The sequence below is a fragment of the Colletotrichum lupini genome, chromosome 7 (assembly GCF_023278565.1).
Source record: "Colletotrichum lupini chromosome 7, complete sequence".
In the NCBI taxonomy this organism is placed as follows: domain Eukaryota; kingdom Fungi; phylum Ascomycota; class Sordariomycetes; order Glomerellales; family Glomerellaceae; genus Colletotrichum; species Colletotrichum lupini.
In genome coordinates this window covers 4,255,866-4,278,831 of record NC_064680.1, presented here as the reverse complement: position 1 = coordinate 4,278,831, position 22,966 = coordinate 4,255,866, and the positions used below count along the sequence as shown (strand labels likewise).

Genomic DNA, 22,966 nt, shown 5'->3' with positions numbered 1-22,966 from the left:
CAGTTCTCACTCTGGAAATCTACCCCATGTCTCCATGCCCACAAAATTAGCTATCATCGTGACCAATCATAAGCTTAAATCCCCCGGCCACGCTTGAGGATCGTTCATGCGACCTGCCCCAACAGGCATAGCGCTCTTCTGATCTTGGTAGGTGGTTCGAATCATTCATATGAGAGCAAACGGCGCCCCGTACGTAAAGCGGTAAATGGCCTGAATTACCGCGTTCAAGGAACTTTTTCTAGCACGAATCCACAATGTCACCTTCCTCCACGGCTGCGAACAGCGGCGAGGACCGATCGCGTGGACCTCCTCGTTGTGTTCCCGCTCCCGATGTGGGGTGGTGACTGCCGGAATTCGCGACACCAGGTTTAATTCCTACATTCTTATTCCTTGGGGTTGATTATTGCGACTTCTCAGCCCGCAAGGCTCTATGGAGGTTGTCAGCATTTCTTGCTTCCTCCAAATCTCAGAAACGAAAGATCTTTTGATTCCCCTCCTAGCGATTGCTTATGCTGTGACGTACGTTCGATGCATGTAAGACGACTGACTAAGAATCGCAAACTCGCGCCATCTTCCCATATTCCAAACAGTCGATTGGCCTCAATAATGAATGCTTCAAACATTGAGTCAATTGACTCGGCTACTTGAGGAAACCCCGCGCACATCGAATAATACTGAATAGACCACGACAACTGTTTGCCATTGATATCACGTTGTGGAACCAGACCGGGCTAAAACTTGAGGCTTCAATCATGCTGTCGTTCTCACTCCTCAAGGCGACCGCCTGTCTCATTTGGCCGTCCTCGGGATGGACAACATGTGGACAGAAAACAGCCAGCGCGTTTCCGACGCTCCTCGATGCTACACTCGACGACCTCAATCGCGGTCTGAGCAGTGGAATTTTCACCAGCGTCGACCTCGTTAATGCTTACATCGAGCGCATTAAAGAGACCACGCCAACCCTCAACGCCGTGACCGAGATCAATCCGGATGCCGTCTCCATCGCCGAAACTCTGGACCTCATCCGCCGCCAGGGCGGACCGCTTCTCGGCCCCTTACACGGCGTCCCCGTCCTGATCAAAGACAATATTGCCACGGCAGACAAGATGAACAACACGGCCGGCTCTTATGCCCTCCTCGGCGCTAAAGTCTCCGAAGATAGCACCGTCGCCGCCAAGCTCCGGAAAGCGGGGGCGATATTGCTCGGCAAAGCACACCTGTCGCAGTGGGCCGAATGCCGGAGCTCCAATTCGAGCAATGGGTGGTCAACGTATGGCGGTCAGACCCTGGGCGCATATTACCCCTTTCAAGACCCATCGGGTTCGTCGGGGGGCAGCGGCGTCGCGTCTTCGGTCGGTCTCGCGTGGGCGTCCTTGGGGACTGAGACAGCCGGCTCGATTTTGTTGCCCAGTGACGTCAACAACGTTGTGGGCATCAAGCCCACTCTTGGCCTCACCTCACGGTACCTCGTTGTGCCCATCTCGGAGCACCAAGATGTTGTTGGACCTATCGCTCGGACCGTGAAAGATGCTGCTCATCTCCTGGGAGCCATCGCCGGTGTGGACCCTAGCGATAACTATACGTCTAAATTTCCTTTCCCGAAGACACCAGACTACGCCGCGGCATGCGTTAAGGGGGGGCTGCTGGGCAAGAGATTGGGAATTCCACGACATGTGCTACACGACCCTCAAGAAGCCCCTCTCTCCAACTACTCGGTGACGGTATTCGACTCGGCCGTCGACATTCTCCGGTCTGCAGGTGCGGAAATCATAGACGACATTGTTTTGCCAGGATACAACATGACCGAAATCTCCGCGCTCCTCACCAAGAGCCTTCACGCAGATTTCGCCGTTGCCATAGAAAAGTACTTTGGGCAATTGGCGACCAATCCGTACAACATCACCACGCTTCGTGAGCTCCGGGACTGGACCCAGCATGACTCTCGCGAGCAATGGCCTGAGAAAAACACACTCTCATGGGACAACAACCTAGCAGAAGGTCTGCGTAACACAGATCCGGAATTTTGGGATGTGCACCTCCGGCTTCTGTACCTGACTGGTCCCCAAGGATACACAGGAGCTCTCAAGAACCATTCTCTGGACGCGATAGTACTGCCGACGGCGTTTGCTGTGATGAATGCTGCCATATCCGGTACACCGGTGATATCGGTACCGTTTGGAAGGCATCCGGACGATACCGAAATTATCAAAGACAAGACTGGAACGCTCAATGCCGTGGCACCGAACTTACCCTTTGGCATTGGTTTTGCGGGGGCTCCGTTCAGTGAGGAAACACTGATTAGCATCGCGTACGACTTTGAGCAGAAGGTCCAGGCCCGGGAGGTCATCAAGCCCTATATAAAACCCAAGAGCGACCTAGAAGACATAGTTAGACGCAGAGCCGAGGTGGAAAGCAGACAAGAATTGTGACATGAAAGTTTTCTCTCAAGACAGTTTCGCACTCAACGATGACGCCAAGTTACGTTCTTAGGTTGATGTACCTTATGTAGAGTAGCTACTACAGTGCTGCATTCAACATCCTCCATGACAGCATGTCTCCTCACCATTGCGTCTTCAAATAGGCAAGCCACAATCACATCACTGATCGACTTTCGGGACTTTCCCGGAACCCCGCGCACCGATTTACGGCGGCGGGTATCTAACCGGCCCTGAACGCAGGCCCTCCGGGTCGGATTCCGATCGCATCACAGCGGTTCCCCGCACTCCGAGAAAGCCCCGAGACCCTGTCGGCAGCGCACCCGATCTTAGATACAGATGTCTTATATCAATGAGCTTCAATCGAATTGTGAACGAAACAATTCCTTGATTCAACTTGCAACCTAAAGAAACACCAAAAGTGAGTTGGGTTGCTGATCTTTGAGTGCCCGAGAATGCATGTAACTGACCAGTGTCTTATCAGTGTCTGGAAACCTAGTCCCCCTCACTGTTATCAAGGGCGCCGGCCACGAGTATATCCCCCTCCCGGAGGGCGAGAACGCGACTGTTGCCGATTTCCACTCGTAAGAAACCTTTTATGTATGATGTGGTAAACAAATGCTGAGAACTTGCTAGAATCCGAACAAACACAAAGGACTCACCTGCTCACTTCACCTCGGGTTTCTACAAAATTGTCGCAGGACCCGCTCGTCCCGCGCACTACAACTTTGAGGAGACTAAGTACGTCCTCAACGGTCAAATTGACATTTTGGTAAGTCACTTCGTAACCGTGTAAAGCTATGGTGCACATGAGATAGGGAGCTGACTAACGTGGTTTTAACAGGATGAGGCTACTGGGATCACCCACCATCTAGTACCTGGAGATTTTGCTTTCTTCCACGTCGGATCCAAGGTCAAGGTAAGCTTATATTCCCCATGTTTATAACTTCCAAGCTTATGATGTATTCTCTCTGTCTAGTTCTCTACCAAGTCAGAAGGCCTTGCTTTCTACGCCGTTACCCGGCCCGTCAGAGTTCCCCACCCAAACCTGAAGGGTCGTGAGGAGGACGCAAAGTCTAAGTTGTAAATCATTAGAAAAAGTAAAACTAGCACGCAACTTGAATTATAGACAAATTTAACTTTCAACCCTCTTACTTATCCACTCAGAGGATCTGAGGGGCACCTTTTGTAACCTTGAAGCCGCCAGGGGAGAGTTCTCGGAAAACGCCGCTTGGATCATGCTTGTCAGCCATTGACCTCAACCGTTCCTTGTTGGCCTGCCCATAACCAGCAAACGGGTCCTGGAATTGGCTGGCGTAGTTCGTGTACTTGTAGCCCGAAGCAAGGCCCATCTCATCTGCCACCTTGTTGATTCTCTCTTCTGTGCGCTGCTGAGCTCTGTAAATGGCATCGTCGTCTTTTGCGTTCTCCCACCTTGCCCGTAGGTTCACAAAGCTAAGAGGCTGCGACTGTTCCCCGAGTCGGTGAGGATTCCCGCCGTTTCGTCGCATCAACTCGAGCTGGGATTTGTTGATGGCCTGGATCTGGATCTGCTGGATGGAGATGGAACTACTCAAAGTCCACAACTGACGTACCAAGTTAGATGCTCACTCTTGAATCTCATGCAAAGATAGCGGGTTTAGTTTACTTGGCACTGGTTTCGTAGGAGACATAAACGTCACAACTGGTGCCCAAGTAGGAAGTCCGCACTTGATTTATAAGAATGTGCGGAGCGGGTCCCTTTTGCGACGGATTGTCACAGGCAATGCCCGTGCCTTTGTCTAATTAACTATTGAATTATTGAAGACTAGATGGATCTATATTGGCCATAAATTTTAATTCTCACTTTCACGAGCCACTCTTACAAGTATTGAAGCAGCACTCGCATTTCCTCACGTTGCAGTCTGGCTTCGGCATGTGTGGGTAAAAGAAGCATATAGCAGTCGCAGACAGATGGAGACGGAGATGGTAGACAGCTTCATACTTCAGGGCGCATGAACTTTACTCTGGGTATCGAGATGCTTCGGCTTATGGGGATGGTCGCATTATTAAGGATCGGCTTGACCGGCTGCCTGGAAGTTCGTACTAGTAAGCACCCGACCATAACGCAACTTTCATGTCACTAGGGGCTTCATGGAAACATCAACATCTACTACTTGTTTCGCCAAGTGTTCCATACTGCTCGCTGCTCAAATTTTGATTTTCTTTTGTAGGGGCAAGCCCCCAATCGAAAGTCTCATGCCAGAATGCAGTAGACATAGGTGCAGAAAATGAAGTATCTGACACAGCCTCTTCTCCAAACTTCACTCTACATACTGAAACCCCCTATGGAAGTAGTATGAGGCTCCTAGTCCAAGCAAAGCTTCCGTGCTCGCATGGAAGGAATTCTTCGGCTATCAAGTACAGGAGGCACTGAACATGTGTAAAAGATCGATATTACATACTTAGTCCTACACAAAGCGATCTCTCGCTCAAAGTGCTGTTGCCAACACCGTCATTGACCTGCTTCTTTGGGTAAGATCAAGTGGCCTCCAAAACTAGGCGTGTTATCTGTGGTCGAGGCCATGAGGGTCTCAGGGGCCACTCCATTCTTGACCCCGCTCGAGCATGGAATCGAACGTGCCAGCGAGATAAGCCCCTTTCCAACCGAAAGAGAAGTTTCTGTCGGTCACAGGGATAAGGCAGAAGACGCCTGGAGCACTTTCAATCCTGGCTAAGCCTGAGTAGTAATAGTGATTGCCTCCGCGGACAGAGATCAAAGTGTCGGTCTGGGCACAGCCAGCGCGTCAAATTGCATGTTCCAGCGAGGAACTGACCGTGTTATGGTATCCCTTCAGCTCTGCACACTGAGCGCGAGACCAGGAAAGGTCTAGATTGTTTAATCCTACATGGACTCTGAGATCGAGGCTGACAAATGGATCGAGTAGTCGAGCTCAATGTACAACGTATTTACTATCGTGGTGCTGAAGTCTCGCAGAAGGAAAGGCTTGACTCAGTCGTCCGAGACCTCATCCCGATGACTTGACGACTGAAACCTAGCTTATTCGTCAGTTCGATTTCCCGTCAAATTTGGGGTTCATGTATCGACTAGCAAGCATTGCCTCATGAAAGCTCGATCGGCGGCTTTCACGTCGGACGTCCGCATTTGGTAAATCTCAGGAGGCACGGTCGGCCTCCCCGGATCGTACAAGTCCTCTCCACATCCTTGTACTACTCCAACGTCTACAATAACAACTTTCCCCAGACCTGCACCCCGCAACCCCACAGATGCCCCGGATGAGATTTTGTCGGATTGGAAGTCCAATTCGACCGCGGCATCCAGCCGACTGCGCAGGGGCCAATTAGGGGCCCTATTTATAATTATCGTAGCCAGCCCAACCTACGGTTAGAACCTCCTTTTTACACCTACTACGCAGATATTTATATAGTTTAATTAATCTCTTCGTTAACTACGGTTCGAACTAACTACTTTATAATAAGGATACTAATACTAATTAGTAATTAAATTCTACTATCGTAGATTAGTAAGGTATCTTGCTACGTAAAAGAGATAACCTCTTAATCCCGCACGGGATAGGAGATTCGTACTAATTAACCTTATAAAAATAAACGAAAAAAGAAGCGATTCTCGAATACCGTACGGAATTAAGTAATCGTAGCCCTTTATTACTTACGAAAAGTCGACGTTTATTATATTAAACTACGTTAATTAATAAAACCGCTTAAGTAATTAGCCTTTTACCGTCGCCCCGAGTAGCTTTTTTATTAAACGACTTTTCTATAGCCGGCCCGCGATTAGAAATTAATTAGTTAAATTAATAAAAAAAAATATTTACGTAACGACTACTTATTTAATTAATTAGCGCAACGAACGAGCTTAATAATATAATATAAAAAAGTACTACGCGATTAAAAAAGGGGATCTCTAAATATAAATATTCTTATTTAATAATAAAAATAACCTTATAAGAGTTATTAAGCTAAGAGATCTATAGTATATAAAAAAATCTATTATTACGAGGATTTTATAAATACGACCTTAAGCCCGCGATCTAAACGACCTCTTCGTAGCTCCCTTAACTACTCCCTAGGTATTACTTAAAAATATAATATAAGGGACGGTTTAATAAGAGAGGAGGGGATTTAGAGGTCTTAATAATATTGAGTTAAGAGTATTATAAATCTCGGATATTAACTTAAGAAAAAGGTAGCTACTTTAAAGTAGTCTTATAACTTCTTATTAAAGTTATTATTAGCTTAAAAAAAGGCTAAAAAAACGAGGATTTAAGGGGAAAAGAAAAGAATCCTCTAAAAGGCTACTAAAGGGCTTCTTTTTTATATTAGCTCCCGGCGCAAGATTACTAATTTTAAGAAATTAACTAAAGAAGCTATTTAGAGATTATAAAGAGTACGAGGCTTAAGAGGCTAGAAGTATACGGGATAATAATAATTAGTAAAGATCTTAGGATAATTACTATATTTTCTTATAATAATATAAACGTTTACTACTACTATTATTAAAAAGAACTACTAAAACTTACCCTTTTATACTAAATAAAAAGGAGGATCTTAGTAAGTACGATAGCTAGCGATCTAAAAAAGTAATAGTAATTACTAAAAATAGTAAAAACGAGAGTAGTAACGAGACGGCGAGAAAAAGCGGGAATCTCTTGGACCCCGATAAATTCGTTAAGTAGTAAAAGTACGGATTTACTACGACTAGTATATAAATTAAATATATCCCTATTAAAATTAAATACGCTAGCGACCGCTAATATAGGTATAAACTAAAGCACGACCCTTAGTAAGTTAAGGTAAAAAAGAAGAGGACGAAACCTAATCCTAAATAGAATCCTAATCCCTTATAAGTAAGTAAATATTAACCCGGACTATTAGGGGACGTAGATATATAAAATCGCAAATTAGCCTAACGATAAGTAAATTAACGTAGTATTAATTTATTTAACTAAGGTTTATAAGAAAAAGGGGCTATAGGGGTAACCCCTATTTTACGAAATCGTAAACGACCTTAGTTACTAGCTAAACGAATAGTTCGCGAGCATAAGCCTAGGAATCGTAAAAATAGTTAATAGATTCCTCTATAGGCGAGGGGTATTATTAGTATAATTATAATTACGAGAGCTATACGAAATATTAGTAACGATAATTATAAAAGAGGAATTCGTACTATAAAACTAAGTATAGGTTAATAGAGCGTATAATCGCTTTAACGAATTTAAAAAAAGAGTAAACGACTTAGATTTCCTTTTTATAATTACTAATAGAAATTTATTATTATAAAAGGATATACTAGGGTAAAATATAGTATTAGAAGTACGATAATTAATAATTCTACTTATTTCGATCTATAACTCGTTACTATTATTAATACGAAATTCGGCGCTAATTAGCTAATAAGAAAGGAGGTAAATAACCCGAAGTTATTAATAGTACGTAGCGACGTAGGGATCGTATATAAATACCGAAAATCTAATAGCGAATATAAAGTAATTTATAGACCTTAAAAAGATCTTCTTAAAAGAGAAATTATACTCTGGGAGGAAGTATAAGGTTTTATAAAAAACCTTAACGATATTTTACGATTATTACGAAAAAGTCAGAATTAGGGAATATTAGTACTATTTAATAATTAATATCGTACTCGTAAGTAAAGCCTCTAATTATTACTACGAAGCGGTACGTAATCTCGATTAAAACGACTTTTTTAGTATAATTAACGTAATCCGAAGCCGCTTTAAGACTTACGATAAGAACCTAGAGCTCTTATTTAAGCTATAAGTAATTTCTTTCGTATTTATAGCTAGGATAATAGAGGGTAAATTACGAGTAGAGATCCTTAAAGAGCTTATTAATTAAATCGATAAGCTAGCGAAAACCTAGCTAAATAAGGGGATAAACGAGTAGAAAGTCGGATATCTCTATATTATAATTTAGTATATATTAGAAATAAAAATAATATTATACTAAGTACTTAAAAACTACGAGACGCTCTACTCGAGGCTAAGATCTAGCTTTAATATTAAGGTAAGAATGCTACGCTAAACTTATTTTTAAGTATACGACGGCCCTTATTAATAATATTAAGTTAATCGAACGTATAATAAAAAAGGAAAAGAGGCTAAATACGGTAATCGCTAATAAGGAGGCCTAGATTCGTTAAATAAGTAAAAATTTAACTTACGAGTAGGGTAATAAAAGAAGTAATATTATATTTATAAAAAGGATAGATATTAGTTAAGTAACTACTCCGAGGAAGAGCGTATTAAATTATATAAATAATATAAAAAGTCGAGGGTAGTAAATAGTAAAACTAGCCCTCGTCGGTTTAACTAATTCCTTATTATATATAAGGGCAAATTAGGGGGTATAGAACCTAGTAATAGTAGTTAAAGTAGTAGCCTAAAGTATATACCCCCTATAGGAGATTTAGAAAATAAAAAAAATCTTACCCTCTATACTAATAAATTAGATTATAACGAAATTAATAATATTAACTACTCTTTTTTCGCCCCGTTAGCCTCTAGAGGATATACGAGGCTAAATAAATAGAGGGTAGTAAAAGCTCTTAATAAGTAGGCTTTTATTTACGGATAGTAAGGGAAGGTCCCTTAAATAACGGATACGGAGGCGGCCAAAAGGGCGAATTTAATAGGGCCGAAGCCTATTCTCTTAACGATTAAAGAGAAGACGTTATCTCTCTTAATATCTAAAGAAAAGGAATATAATACTAAGCAAATCTAGGGGTAGCTAGAGGGGTCCTTTTTATATTACTTAGATCCCTCGAATACTAAGCTCGTATAAGTATTTTACGTAAATAAAAAGTACGGCCTAAACGATTTTTATAAGATTATCCTGAATACTAAGGTATCGTAATAATTAACTAAAAGAAAAAGGTAATTCTAAGTACTATAAAAAATTATGCTAGTAATACTTAATACGTTAATAATAAGTATTATAAGGATTAGTTTCGGCCTAAGTAAGGAAATCGTCGCCCTAGGTATAGTAAAAATAGAGATATATTTCAGAACAATAACTTTTTATATTTTACCCGTTAATACCCCATTTTTCCTATATTTAAAAAATATAAATTAACTAAGTATTATATTTAATAATACGAGGAATAGAATCTCTAGCGATAAGTATTTCGAAATAGTCGAACGACGATGGGGGTATGCGTTTATAAAGCTTACTAACGATACGAAGTTAATTAATTACTTAACGGAAAGTAAGCTTAGAAGACTATACTAAAGATTTAGGTACCCGTTAGTTACGAGGCTATATAAGTTTTTAAAGTAATTAAGTAATAATAATATCGAAATAAGGGCGCTAGAGTAGTTAATAAAAGTATGCTATTAATACTAAATAAATACGTAGAGCCTACGCAAATTTAAGTTTAAATTGCGTAATAAGCTTAATTTTAATTAGGAAATCGTCGTTAATATCTTCTACTTAAATAATCGGCTAGTATTATATATAATTAACATAGCTATATCCTTCTAAGTAGGGCAATTCTTCCGGGATTTATAAATAAAAATAATATAAGTAGCCTTACGAAAAAGCTAGATTAATATATACTAAGGACCGCTAGACGGTATTAGAACCGACGCTAGTACTAGCTTTAAGTTAGTAGAATTTAGGGATAATACGACGGCTTACGGTATATAGCTAAAAATCGTACTTATTAAAGCGCACTATAGTATTAGAAAAGTAAAAAGGGTATATTAGTAGTTAAAAAGGGCGTTTAGAATTATTAAAAAGGAAAATCCGGATTCTACTAATAACGAATGCCTCTAGATAGTACTTAAATACTATAACGATACTATAGGGCCTAACGGACTTATACTAACGCTATTAATATTTAGAGTATATTTAAAAACGACCTTAGCCTCGCTACCGTTACTAAGCGTAAGCTAACGAGCCCGAGTAGTTAAAAAAGTAATATAAGCACTACGCGAGGTAAGTATAAAAAAGTAAATTAACGAGGTAATTACTACGCGTAATAAGCTTAATATAAGGGATAATCTAAATATATTACTAAATTCGGATATATAAATATAGCGCAAAATTACCTAATAATAAGCTAGGCTATATAAGTTAATTTTTATTAACGAGCGCTCTTATATAGTTATAAGAAATTGTAACTAGCCTCTCGAAGTATTAATTATAGTAGTTAAACCGTACTATATAAATCCTAACGAGGTAATTTCTAACCTATAAAAAGAAGAAGAGCTAGGGGAAACTATATAACCTATAACAGAGGCATAGGAAATTATCCTTAACGAAATCGTCGTAGTAATATTAATAAACGATGAGGAAGAGGAAATTGCCAAAAGGGTACTAATATTACTAGCGAGACGTTATAAAAGACTACGACGGTAAGCCCTAACGCGGTAATTTATTACTAACGATAAGGTAATTAATACTTTTTATATAATAAAAGAGAAAGCCGATTTCGAGCTAACGGTTAAACTACGTAAAGAAGGCGTAATTATAACTATTAGAAAGCTATATAAGGGATTAGATCTTATTAAAGTAAATACTCTTTATAATCGAGGGGTCTATCGATTTATCCTATATAACTTAGAAAAATATATAAACCTCTATATATTTAAATTATAAATAGTTCGTAAGATTAAAAGGAAAGGAACACCCTAGCTATATAAAAAGTCTAGATATATAATTTAGGGGTATAGTAACGTTAAAAAGGCGACGCTACTTATATAATTGCCCACTATATAGCGCTATAGCTAACGATTAATAATAGTACTAATAGTATTATTATAAAAGAAGGGATACGAGATTTAGAGCCGTAATATTACCTAGGTATATACCTAATCGGCCACAGGGCTTATAAAAAAAATCCTGGCCCATTTACTAAAAGAAATAGCTAGTAAGTACTTAGAAAGTACGATTATTAAAGTGCTTAAGCTACTATATAGGCTCGTAAAATCGGGCACTTATTAATAAGCTACTTATTACGATTTTTATATTAATTAACTATTAATAATTACCTCTACGTATAACCCGTACTTACTAATCACGGAGTATAAAGGCGACTAATTTAGGATTATTAAAATATAAACCGACGATATATTAAGCTTATTTAATATTAACTTTATAAAAAAAGAGGATAAAGAGCTCTAAAAAGCGGGCTTTATAATAAAGTTAAAAGAGGTCCTTATAATAAATACCCCCCTAATATTTAATAGCGGGATTTTTATAATTAAAAAAGAAACCGTTATTTTTTAATAAAAGGGGTAAGGCGAGAAGATTAACCTCGTTAATCCGAACGTAACTAACGTTAAGAAGCGGTATAAAACTAAGCTCGCGCGAGGGGTATATATTATAAATATTTATTAGCCCGAGGTAACTTTTAACTATACTAAAGTAGCGTAGGCTATAAATCTAATTAAATAAAACGTCGAGGTACTTAATAAGTAGCTTAAGTAGTAATAGATAAATCTCGATTAAGGTCTCGTTTACTACCTAATTAACTTTATAACTAATAAGCTTTACGTCTTTATTAATAAGTTATTTATAAATAATAACGACCTTATTTTATAATTAGGGTATATTATTATCCTAGCTAATGAGAGTATAGGCAAGAGCGAACTTACTATATATAATAATATAATTTACTACTTATTAACTAAAAATAAATAAATAATAAGAAGTATACTAGCGTTAGAAGTCTATAATATAATTAATAGCGTTAACCTCTCTTATGCAATTTTAATAACGCTAAGGAAAATTACTAATTAAATTAGCCTTTTACTTATTCTAACGGTTATTTATACCGATTCTTACTCGCTATATAAATACCTTATTAAATTAAGAATAACAAAAAAAAAAGGCTTATAATTAATATTATAGCCCTTAAGTAATCGTACGAAAGGCGCAAGATACTTAAGATTTATTAAATTAATAATAAAAATAACCTCGTAAACGCTTTTATAAAAGTAATACTAAATAAGGGATTAGAGTAATTCGTAAGTAGCGGAAAAGTTACTATATAAATAAAGGGATAGGTTATATAAAAAGAGTAGAGAAAAGGAGGAAAAGGAGACGACTTAGTAAACGGGCCCAAGGTCGAATTATACCTCTAACCGTAATAGTTAAATCGATAAAAAAAAGAGAAAGTCAGTATTAGATTAAAAGTTTAATTTAATTACGGTATCTAGCCGACTATATAAGGGCTAATTAGGGGCCCTATTTACGATTATTATAGCTAGCCTAACCTACGGTTAGAACCTCCTTTTTATACCTACTACGCAGATATTCATATAGTTCAATTAATCTCTTTATCAACTACGGTTCGAACTAACTACCCTGTAATAGGGATACCAACAGATTTCCTTAAATTGGAACCATGATCCGCTCCCAAAAGTCTGGTCTGAGTTCTTCAGGCGACCTGTTTATCATCCCTATTTCTTGTGGTCTAAGCTTGTCTTTCTTCTAGAATTTCTCACTTGCCGTACGCCACTGCTTTCGAAACACCCGTCATCCTGGCCAAACGTCCGGTTTTTATACTTCAAAATGCCACTACGAACCACCTGGGTACATCATAAATGGGCAATCTTTTATTGTGCTGTATCAGCCATCGGAGCCCTCTGCTATGGATATGACAATACGTACTACAACGGTGTATTGGCCATGCAGGAGTTCAAGAATGATTACGGAGACGTCCGTGATGCCACCGGCAAGCCGGCAAGCTCGCTCTGTCTTCGTCTTTCCAGTCTCTCACAGCTTCCGCTATTTACATTGGCGACTTGCTTGGCGCAATGATTGCTGCTCCCCTCAATGATCGCTACGGCCGAAAGTCCACGTTCTGGCTGGCTTCATTCTGCATATTCATCGGCGGCATTTGTCAAGTCGCAGACACAATCAGCTCAGAAGCCCTACTTGTGGTCGGACGCATCTTGATTGGCCTCGGAGTGGGCCAGTTTACCGTCACTTCATTGCTGTACATCGGTGAAGTTGCACCCTTGGGCATCCGAGGACCAGCACTCATGTGCTTCCAATTTCTCCAATCCTGGTCTCAGTTATGCGCATCCGCGATCAACCAGGGCACCAAGAGCATCGCAAGCTCTCTGGGATACCGTGTTCCTATGGGAGGCCTTGTCATTCTTCCTCTAATCATGGCCGCCCTTCTTCCCTTCATTCCGGAGAGCCCGCTGTGGTACGTTCTCAAGGGCCGTCATACAGAGGCCGAGCAAAGTTTTCGCAAGATCAATCAGAGCAACCCGAACTACGACCCGTCAGAGGATATGGCTACAGCTGAAAATGCCAAAAATGTCGAAGAGGAACATGCCGAATTCTCCTCATGGGGAGCCCTGATAACGGATCCCATCGAAAGACGCAAATTGATCTACTCGGCTGGAGCCATGTTCAGTCAGCAGATCTGCGGCATTCTGTTCTTCTACGTTTATGGTGTTGTATTCGTACAGGCAATTGGGTTGGGCGACCCTTTTCTCGTTCAACTGATCACCAACATTGTTCAAATCTTCGCCGTGGGCGCCTCTATAATCACTGTCAACAAAGTGCGCCGCCGTACCAACCTCATGATCACCAACTTGATGATGCTGGTGGCCTTCATCATTATCGGCGGCGTGGCGGTCAAGCCGCTTACATCTTCGACACAATACGTCATTGTAGTGTCTTCCTTTGTCGTCGTAGTTGGCTTCAACTTCGGTCTTGGCCCCCTTGCGTACACGGTCGCTCGGGAAATGGCAGTCGGTCCCAACCAGAACAAGATCATGTCCGCGAGTATCGTCATTTTTTACCTGACAACCTGGGTGGTCTCGTTCACCGCGCCCTATCTATACTACGATGCTGGACTAGGTCCAATGGTAGGCTTCGTATACGCCGGAACGACGTGTCTCTCCATACTGTGGACATGGTTTTGTGTGGGCGAAACCGCAGGCAGATCAAGTTTGGAGATTTCGAGATTTTTCACTGAGAGGATACCCGTCAGAGCTTGGAGGAGTCATGTATTCTCGGAAAGCGAATCCTCGGGAGAAATGAGCTCAGAAGACAAAGGCAAGGGTATGCCGAATGGCCCGTCAACGGCAGAGCACCAGGAATTTGCTGTACAAATGTAGTAGCAACATCTGTAGCGGCAGCTTTGGCACCATTCGCGTACCAGCGCAGTATTAATATTGATGCTAGTATGTCTATTTACTAATTCGAGTCATGGTACGCGCTGCCCAGATTAGTGATAACCCGAAAAACGTACGTTACGAAACCAATTAGCGCCCGAATTTCTCAAACTTCGCTGGCGAACACCCAGTCTTTGACTAGCTAAGTTTCTCACAAGAGCTGCCACCTGACAATTGGTGACTGGGAATGAAGGTTGACAAAAGTGACGCAGTGCCACCGCCCAGTTTGTACTGGTGAGGAAACTGGCATTTTCCTTGGCCAGTTGCCCTCTTGGCTCGGTGTCGGGAAATCTAGACATCTGGAATGGACAGACTTGAGACAGATTTCCTCAATAGGAATGCCCGTCCGACATTAGCTCGATCGGGGTGCCTGATGAGAGCCGACCGCCAACCACCTCCTACGGCCTGACGAATGTCGGCGTGTCACCTTTATGGTTTAGCGACAATCTTCTGTAGGAAACTAAAATATGCAGGATTGACGGGATTTCCTATTTCGCGAACGTACGTAGGATGTGGATGCTCTTTGTAAGTGCTGTTTTAGGCACTGGAAAGCTCAAGTATAAATCATAGCTGAGATGAATCGCAGATATAAGAGTGAATCATCATGCAGCGAAACCACTGTGGATGATTCATTCTCATCGAGCTTTCAAATATTCAATTAGCCTTGAGAAAGATTTAACGTGCTGCTGCTACTTGGTGAGCCACACCTGTGGTCCGTTGCGTCAAGTTATCTGATTAACATTCTGTGCAGCCATCCCTGCTGTGATCCCTTGGGTCATTATCGGCGGACTGATAACGAACTACTTTGTCGACAGAAAAGGGCTTCGAACTTTTTCTAGCCCCGGAGTTGCCGGTCCTTCATCCTTGTGGCGCATCTTCCACCGCTTGAGATATCAGCACTTCATAGTGGTGCACGAAGCTCACGAAACGCTGGGTACGCACGTCCGCAATGGTCCAGACTACGTTTCCATCTCAGATCCTCGCGCTGTCTATGATATTTACGGCCACGATGCCAACTTTCTCAAGGTTGCTTGGTACGATGGAGGCGCCGGAGAGTTCCGTCACATGTCGGACGAAAGAATCAAGACCAAGCATCAGAGAAAGCGCAAATTACTTGCTCATGTCATTGCGCAAAAGTCCTATTCCAGTCAATATGCGCCGGTATTTCAACTACTCACATCGATGCTTTTTCGACAATGCTCTATGGCAGTTCACTCAACTGCTTGGAGCGTAATAGCGACATTGTGAACGCCGAAACGCCGGGTAGGAAGGTCTATCAAATTCCCTTCATTCAGTCTTTACTAGACGCCACTCACATCAACACCGTCCTTGGAATGGAAGCCGGTCTGTTGCCGTTGACCAGAAAGTTCTTTTCATGGCATCCTTACAAGAAGGCTGGCGCGGACTTCGATAATATCATCCTGCACTGCACCAAGACGCGTTTCGCATCCAAAGACAAGGACGGGGATATATCCCAAAAGTTGATGGCTAAGAATAATGGCGAGCCGGTAAACTTGCTCTTTAGCGAGCTTTTGGCGGAATGCTCGGTCATGATGAATGCCGGCACGGAAACAACCACGGCTGCTCTCACAAACGCTGTATACCTCATCTACACCCACCCTAACGTACTCGAGCAACTTCGAGAAGAACTGGACCCCATCATTGTGCAGAATACCGTACCGAGCTACGACGCCATCGGCCAGCTGTCGTTCCTTCAAGCCTGCGTTGAGGAATCCCTCCGCGTTCGACCGGCAAGCTCAATACGCTTGCCTAGGGTCGTGCCGGAGGGCGGTCGGGTGATCGCAGGGCAGTTTGTGAGCGAGGGCGTCACTGTACCAGTCCCAAGCTACACTCTACTGCGGGATGGCGAGGCTTTCAAGGATGCTGAGACATTCCGATCTCAGCGCTGGATTGATGGAAATAAGGAGAAGATGCTTAAGGTTCACCTTCCATTCAGTACGGAACCTCGAGCATGCATTGGCAGAAACATTGCCTACTTTGAGCAGCTCATGCTCATCTCATCTCTGGTACCAAACTTCGATTTTGCTCTAGCTTCACCGGGCCATGAGTTCAGGGCCTTGGAGCGGTTCAACTCTAACCCAGACGAGCTCTTCCTTTTCTGCAGACTTCGTGATATTTGAGGTAGCTCATACTACAGACTGCCACTTCCTTAACAACGGTCATTTGATAGTTCGCAATTCTTACCGATTAAGTCTCTTCGTTAGCTGAAAGCTGCAGCCGAGACGTCGAAGTGTCACAACTATTTCAACCCCAATCTGCCCTTTATTTCTCCTCCGCAGTAGCTGCGAGTGGGTCAAAGAGCACATGCAGGCTTTTCGAAGAAAGTAGAAATAGAAATCCAGACATACGAGAAAGAGGAGACCTCTCCAAAGCCATTTTATGTACTGCCAAGCCGGAGCTCTGATTTGTCTCGCGGTACATGTATCACGAGATGTATACAGTCACTCAAAACACGATTTCGTGCTCGTCCTGAGCCATGTTGATGTTCCGCATCTGAACCTCGGGTTTGGCCCCCTTGCCGTCATTAGCTTGCCGAAAGAGAGGAGCTGTGCGGACCCTCCAAAATCGGTGAAATTACGCGCGTGCGAAGGTTATCTGGAAGCAAATTGTTGTTTGAATACCTGAGAGATGGCCGTTGAGGGCATTTAGTCCCATTTTACTGAACTCGTTGGGAAAGCCGGAAAGTCAAATATAGAAGTACGATACAGAGAGCGAAGCTCAAGGCTATTGGCTCTATGCTGCCCGGATACCCTGCGGATCTCATGTTGCACCCGCCGAGCGAAACCCCCGGGAACAAGCTTGTGTCCCGAACTGAACGGTACTAGCCGCCGCCGCCGCCGCACATGTGGAGCTTCTGCCGCCTTCCGGGATTGTCCGGGGAGCGGTACACGGAGGCAGTCCGAAGATAAGGCAACTTGACTTTCGCAAACGCTGTTGCGTTCACCTAATATAAGCTTCACGCCGTGCTTGCGTTTTTTGAGGGGCTGTCATTTATGAATCCTTCGAGACAACCAGCAGAAACAGCCGCGACAGATGCTCTCGTAGGTAACATACTGTTCTTCTCGGATGCGACCATAATGCCACCGAGATCGCATATGTACGTAGGCCAAGTGCCGCGCCAAAAACATCACCACTAGATAACACCACCATCCAATTTTCGACTGTCCAATTCGACTATGGCTTTCAGAGCTGAATTGAGCTTCGTTCCAGTCTATACATAATGTAGACAGATTAAGTATCATTAACTCATAACAAACGCTACTCTGATCCATGTCATGGTATCTACTCTTCTCTCTGTATTTTCATTAAGGCATGAAATTGGAAACTACCATAGACCAATACGTAGCATATCTAAGTGACTTCGTTTCTTGCCATCCACTCGGGTCAATCAGTTGTCGAGTCATCTCTTTTGCAAATGCTCTCTTTTGTAAATGCGGATCCAGGGAGCTCCATTTCACCTCGGTAAGTTTCTGAATATTATGGACTAGATGATCTGACCGTGATATTGTTATTGAGAACGTAAAATCTCGAAATTAAAACTTAAAGTAACAAGAAGAATAGCTGGTGGGTCTTTTATTCAAGAAAGCAGCTCGGAATCATAGGAAGGTCGTTGCGGATCATCAGTCTGTATTTGCTTTACTTTCATCGAGTTATCGCCAAGATCAAACATGATCTGAGTATTTGAAACCACGCAGCTCGAACTTGGATATTGCCTCATGTAAAATTCGTATGAGTCGTGTTCCTGCGTGGACGAAGCGGAGGGGCTGTCCCGTCGTGGAAGTTCCCTCTGAGCCCTGTGCCTTGGTGCTCGACGCAGAGCGATCGTGACTTTGGAACTCTGCTCTCTGCCAAGAGAACTCGCTGCTCGCGCGCCCGCTGAGTGGGAGAGGGTAAAGCTTGCGTTACATCACGATTGTCTCGTAGTCGGGATGCTCTATAATTGGACCCTGAATTCTGTGGAGGCAACTCAAGCCGGGACTCAGGGGCGGAATCCCATTAATCAACCTTGCGGCGCCGGCTACGCTTTTCTCACCTCTGCTATCTGATCCGAACTTTCCGTAGCAGCAAGCAATGCCGATCACGACCACGAGGGCAGATAAGTGCACGAGGTTGCGTTTATCGTTGAAGCGCGTAAGCCCCGCCATTCAGAACTCTAAGTATGCTCTTCCCAGGAGGCCCCTAGTTTTGACGTGAGTTTGTTTCGAGGCGCACCGGCCGGCCGTTGATCGGCACTGTCGAAATGCCAACCCGCATCGAACTTCCCGCTCGGCCTCTGCCAGAGTAGCTTCTGGTCGTTGGCATTCGTCCCGTTCTTGGACATGGGGAACTCTCAAAGTAAAGGTTTACAGGCGTGGCTACAGCACGAGTCGCACTACGGCCGGACCATTGACGGAACTGGGTGAGCCGGGAGGGTTTGCAGGAATCGAGCCAAGAGAGAGTTTTTTCTCCGATCTTGATTGTCGATCCGGAGGGACCCGTAGCTGGCTTGCTAGCGCGTCACCACACCACTGCGGGGTATATTGCGATCTTATAGTTCGTAGATCACTAATTATATGTCAGTCAAATCCAAGACAATGGGCGGAGCTTCAGCTGCCAAGACTCCGATTCCGACCTCAATTGGGAGAACACTTTTGGTTTGACCGCGCGACGACTCAATATTTCCCACATGATAGCGGGGGCAAGATCACGAACAAAATTCGTTGACTCGTTGACGATCCGGGTCAACTGTAACTGGACAGACTACCCAGGCTTTTATGGTTCGGTGACACTGAGGTCTTCTTGCTGGTGACGCGTGAAATGCATGGGATTTTCTCCCCAGACCACAATGCCGAAGTCTCCCACAGGCGCGGTACATTTAAGACGATGTAACGGAGGCAGCACCCGCGCCTGCAGCGATGGTGCGATTCACTTCAAACGCGAAGAAACTCCAAAGGAATCCTGTCACGACACTGCGACGAAACATTCCAATTCACCAAGCTTAATCCTCTCTTCAGCCTTCCTAGCTAGTTCTCAGACAACGGGATGTCGATATTCAATAGCCTTGTTCATCAGGTATGCTCTCCTCGCGCGTGTCGCAGCTTGTGACCAATTACCGATAGCGGCTTGGCAAGAAGTTATTGTCACCGCCGCAAAGGCTAAGCTTCCGTTTTGGCGGCATGGTTAAGCTTTGCCCATCCGGTCGTCTCGAATACGAAACCGATCATGATGGCCAATCCTGTGTCACGGATCTGATTACTGGATAGGCCGGACCGACCACTCAGGACCAGGTCAAGGAAACAGCTTCTGGAAAACATGATGATGGGTAGCAAAGCTCCCAATCGGGCGTGACCAAACGCGGATTTTGAATTCTATGTAGCCCTTGCCATGTAAAACATAGCCGGCTCTCCATGGACGACCTGGATACTAATTCTACACATATAAATTTCCGTTCCCTCTCTCCTTCTGGCCAACAAGCAGCCTGTCAGCAAATCAACGCACAACTCGGGTACTACAACATATCATTGCGGCTCTTTTTCGAATTCAATAGTAAGGCAATTCCTTGTTCCTTACCGTTTAGTACTAACATCACGTCAGTGAACTTCAATATCCTGTTCTGGTTCTTCCTTTTGGGTGCTACCAGCGTTTACGCAAGCACCTGTACTGTGGAACCACGGTCCAACTTTGACAGTCGTTTCGATTCAAGCTTCGCAAAGCAAGCAAAGCAGCAGTGCCGCAGCGCCGGCGGGAACTCCAAGGGAGGCAACTCAGTGCGGCAAGTCTGCGATTTCCGTGGCGATCCGCCCAGATCTCTTCAGCGGACGTCTCGTATTCAAGTGTCCTCGAACGGCCGTAGCACCAATGTGAATGTGAGGTGGAACTGCAGGCGTTAACATCGGTGGAGAAAGGTCATGGCACGACTCAGCGTCTCGAAAGGACGAGAGGGCTGTCAGAAAGGCATGCTGAATCGAGAGACAAGGAGCATCTTAATTGTGTTGACACAACCCGAGCAGATGAAAGTGAAACTCGAGGATGGTCATCTTCTTCATTATTAGCAGTGCGTACCGATGTTTCGTCCTTATCGTCTCTGATCTAGGTGTTACCAAATACACAACATTGCAAATACAGTACGCCGACACGTGATTTGGACAAGTCTATTGTACGCCGTCTTGCTACACGAGTGATGGCTTGGTTTCTTAGATCAACATTCGAGCGTGATCATGCCATCCTTTTACGTTAGTAAACTCCCGGTCTATCGGTATCGAGGGAAAGCATTGAATTGTGATTCTTGAACTTGATGTGCCCAGCGTGGGTGTCCAATTAAGAATATGTACGTAAAACGAAATCTGTAATCGTCGATACGTTGAACAACGAGAATTGTGAGCCCGCATCCCATGCGCAACTTCGAACCACTGTGACTTTTGATGGTATTTGCAATAGTTCTCGAAACTGTGACGCGATCCACGATTACGTATTTAGAGTGACACAAAGTGTCGCCAAAGTCTATTCCTTTTTTCATGTTGGTAAACAAAATACAAGCCAAGGCATACTGGCCAGAGACCCTCTAAGTAAATTCAAGGCACGTTCAGAATACGACATTAGAATCCAATTTCGATCTGCTCCTCAATCTCCGTCGTCCGACCAATGGAAATAATGCCCTTTCTTTCGGTGAGATCAAACACCACATTGAAAAGAGTACCAGAATCATTCTTTCCGATTTGCTTCCGGTTGATGGAGCTTGGGAAGTTTTGTTCATCCTTGAAAAGCTCTAGCAAGGACTTGAAGCCGGCGTTCTCGCCAACATCTAGCGTTGCTAGCTCCCTCATACGGGCAGTACGTTTCGGTGAATCTACAAGCCAGAGTGGCTCAAGAACGCCCTCATGATCCAATATCAAGTTATTGGCATGAACGACACGACCATACTCATCAGCCGGCAGCTCCCTAAACCCAACGCTGGTACACTCGAGGCCAGTAGGGCCTGAGTGGTCGCCGAGAAGAATGTGACTGCTTCCAGCTAACCCCACGCTCTTTATCTTTTTCAGGGCTTCTCTTTTTGACCTGGATTCCAGAATGGTCCGCAGAGCAAAGTGGGTTGGCATACGCTCTGAGTTGACGCCCTTCGCGCGGATCCCATTAAGGAGACATCCAACACCGTGCTCGTTGAATCCAATTTTCCCAATGATACCTGCTTCAGTGATCATTTGGAAAGCTGGCAGATCGATGCCGGGCCCACCATGCGGTTTGGCGCGAACGATAATCAAATTTGGTTTTTGCTCGTTCTTCCAGTCCCAGTTCTGTGAGAGGAATGTAGACCCTCCAGGAGTCTTCCAGCCTAGTGCAGTGCATCCGTCCACTGCCATTTCAACTGATGTAGTTGACGTGGGTCTTGTCGGTTCCGCTTCGAAGAGACCAAAAGCGATCTCGCTTCGTATGTTCAATGCAACAACATCCAGAACGTCCACGGCAGCACCTTCTGCTATCCCTTCGATCTCTTCATAGTATGAGGGAAACTTGGCTTTGAGGTGTGGCACAAACTCTCGGGTCTTCACCTGTACTGTGGACCACTCTAACCCGCTGAAGTCTTTGAAAAAATAACGGTAGAAGGCAATTGACCCAGCAACTTGCTTCGCAGCCTGACGACCTACAGCAAAGCCGATCTGCGTTGACACGAAGGTGAGCTTCTCAGGCACATAAAAAAGCAATCAGGCGCATCACTCACCTCTCGATGGGTTCCAGCAACAGTGATGTCAATCATCCTCGCAGAATGTTCTCTCGCTCGAAATTTGCCATTGTTGAGATGAGGATGCAGAGTCGATAGTTGGATCCCTCTTTGGTGGTCTTACATTCGTGATGCGGGGTTCTCCTCGGCTATCTCATGCAGGCTTCGGAGTGGCAAACAGTAGACGGCTCGCCGGCTCTCAACATCCTCGATACGGTCCTACCTACACGTTTGCATTAGCTCCCTTGCTGTTTGCATCTTCATCCGATAGTAGCTAATCTCCGACAGTTTCAACCAATGATATCAAACGTCCCCAGGCCAATTAAAACATCAATCAATTGACCACCTGCCCATACAACACTTACCGCAATACCACATGTTCTGTAAAATGTGTAGTAGCCTAGGTATTGTGTCGCGAAGTTGCCGGCTGCCCTTGCCTCGTATGTACATTCACCCTTCCAGACTGCGAATGTCCAAACAGACCACCAATTCAGTAGAGAGCCTTCGACATCTCATTATATTACAACGCTGAATACAATGATGTTCGGTCAGACCCCTCAAAGAGTCAAGGAAGCCCCTGGGGCAAATCAACTGGAACTTTCTGCCCACTCCGGCGCTTAGAACGACACTGATAA

At 43.8% G+C, this 22,966-nt stretch overlaps 5 protein-coding genes across 5 annotated transcripts, besides 1 other annotated feature; 3 read left to right on the top strand and 2 right to left on the bottom strand.

Moving 5' to 3' along the window:
- Positions 1 to 752: 752 nt before the first annotated feature.
- Positions 753 to 3,522, top strand: CLUP02_14297 (amidase; the record flags this gene model as incomplete). The annotated part of the gene is made up of 6 exons (XM_049293227.1): positions 753 to 2,387; positions 2,582 to 2,654; positions 2,920 to 3,019; positions 3,072 to 3,207; positions 3,280 to 3,354; positions 3,415 to 3,522. 6 exons carry the CDS (start codon positions 753 to 755, stop codon positions 3,520 to 3,522), a joined length of 2,127 nt encoding a protein of 708 aa, XP_049150373.1.
- A 76-nt stretch (positions 3,523 to 3,598) lies between these two features.
- Positions 3,599 to 4,323, bottom strand: CLUP02_14296 (FAD binding domain-containing protein; the record flags this gene model as incomplete). The annotated part of the gene is made up of 2 exons (XM_049293226.1): positions 3,599 to 4,004; positions 4,301 to 4,323. 2 exons carry the CDS (start codon positions 4,321 to 4,323, stop codon positions 3,599 to 3,601), a joined length of 429 nt encoding a protein of 142 aa, XP_049150372.1.
- A 1,379-nt stretch (positions 4,324 to 5,702) lies between these two features.
- Positions 5,703 to 5,780: a sequence feature (Short protein (CLUP02_14295, UQC88770.1) was converted to a misc_feature.).
- Positions 5,781 to 12,992: 7,212 nt separating this feature from the next.
- CLUP02_14294 (uncharacterized protein) lies at positions 12,993 to 16,755 on the top strand (the record flags this gene model as incomplete). The annotated part of the gene is made up of 7 exons (XM_049293225.1): positions 12,993 to 13,139; positions 13,193 to 14,556; positions 14,827 to 14,893; positions 14,951 to 15,066; positions 15,288 to 15,310; positions 15,366 to 15,674; positions 15,752 to 16,755. 7 exons carry the CDS (start codon positions 12,993 to 12,995, stop codon positions 16,753 to 16,755), a joined length of 3,030 nt encoding a protein of 1,009 aa, XP_049150371.1.
- Positions 16,756 to 18,875: 2,120 nt separating this feature from the next.
- Positions 18,876 to 20,755, top strand: CLUP02_14293 (uncharacterized protein; the record flags this gene model as incomplete). Its single annotated transcript, XM_049293224.1, has 9 exons — positions 18,876 to 18,916; positions 18,972 to 19,034; positions 19,196 to 19,397; positions 19,455 to 19,754; positions 19,879 to 19,937; positions 20,013 to 20,161; positions 20,210 to 20,481; positions 20,538 to 20,560; positions 20,644 to 20,755. 9 exons carry the CDS (start codon positions 18,876 to 18,878, stop codon positions 20,753 to 20,755), a joined length of 1,221 nt encoding a protein of 406 aa, XP_049150370.1.
- A 455-nt stretch (positions 20,756 to 21,210) lies between these two features.
- CLUP02_14292 (isopenicillin-N N-acyltransferase) lies at positions 21,211 to 22,709 on the bottom strand (the record flags this gene model as incomplete). Its single annotated transcript, XM_049293223.1, has 3 exons — positions 21,211 to 22,269; positions 22,332 to 22,438; positions 22,697 to 22,709. The coding sequence occupies 3 exons, from the start codon at positions 22,707 to 22,709 to the stop codon at positions 21,211 to 21,213; spliced, it is 1,179 nt and encodes a 392-aa protein (XP_049150369.1).
- Positions 22,710 to 22,966: the final 257 nt, after the last annotated feature.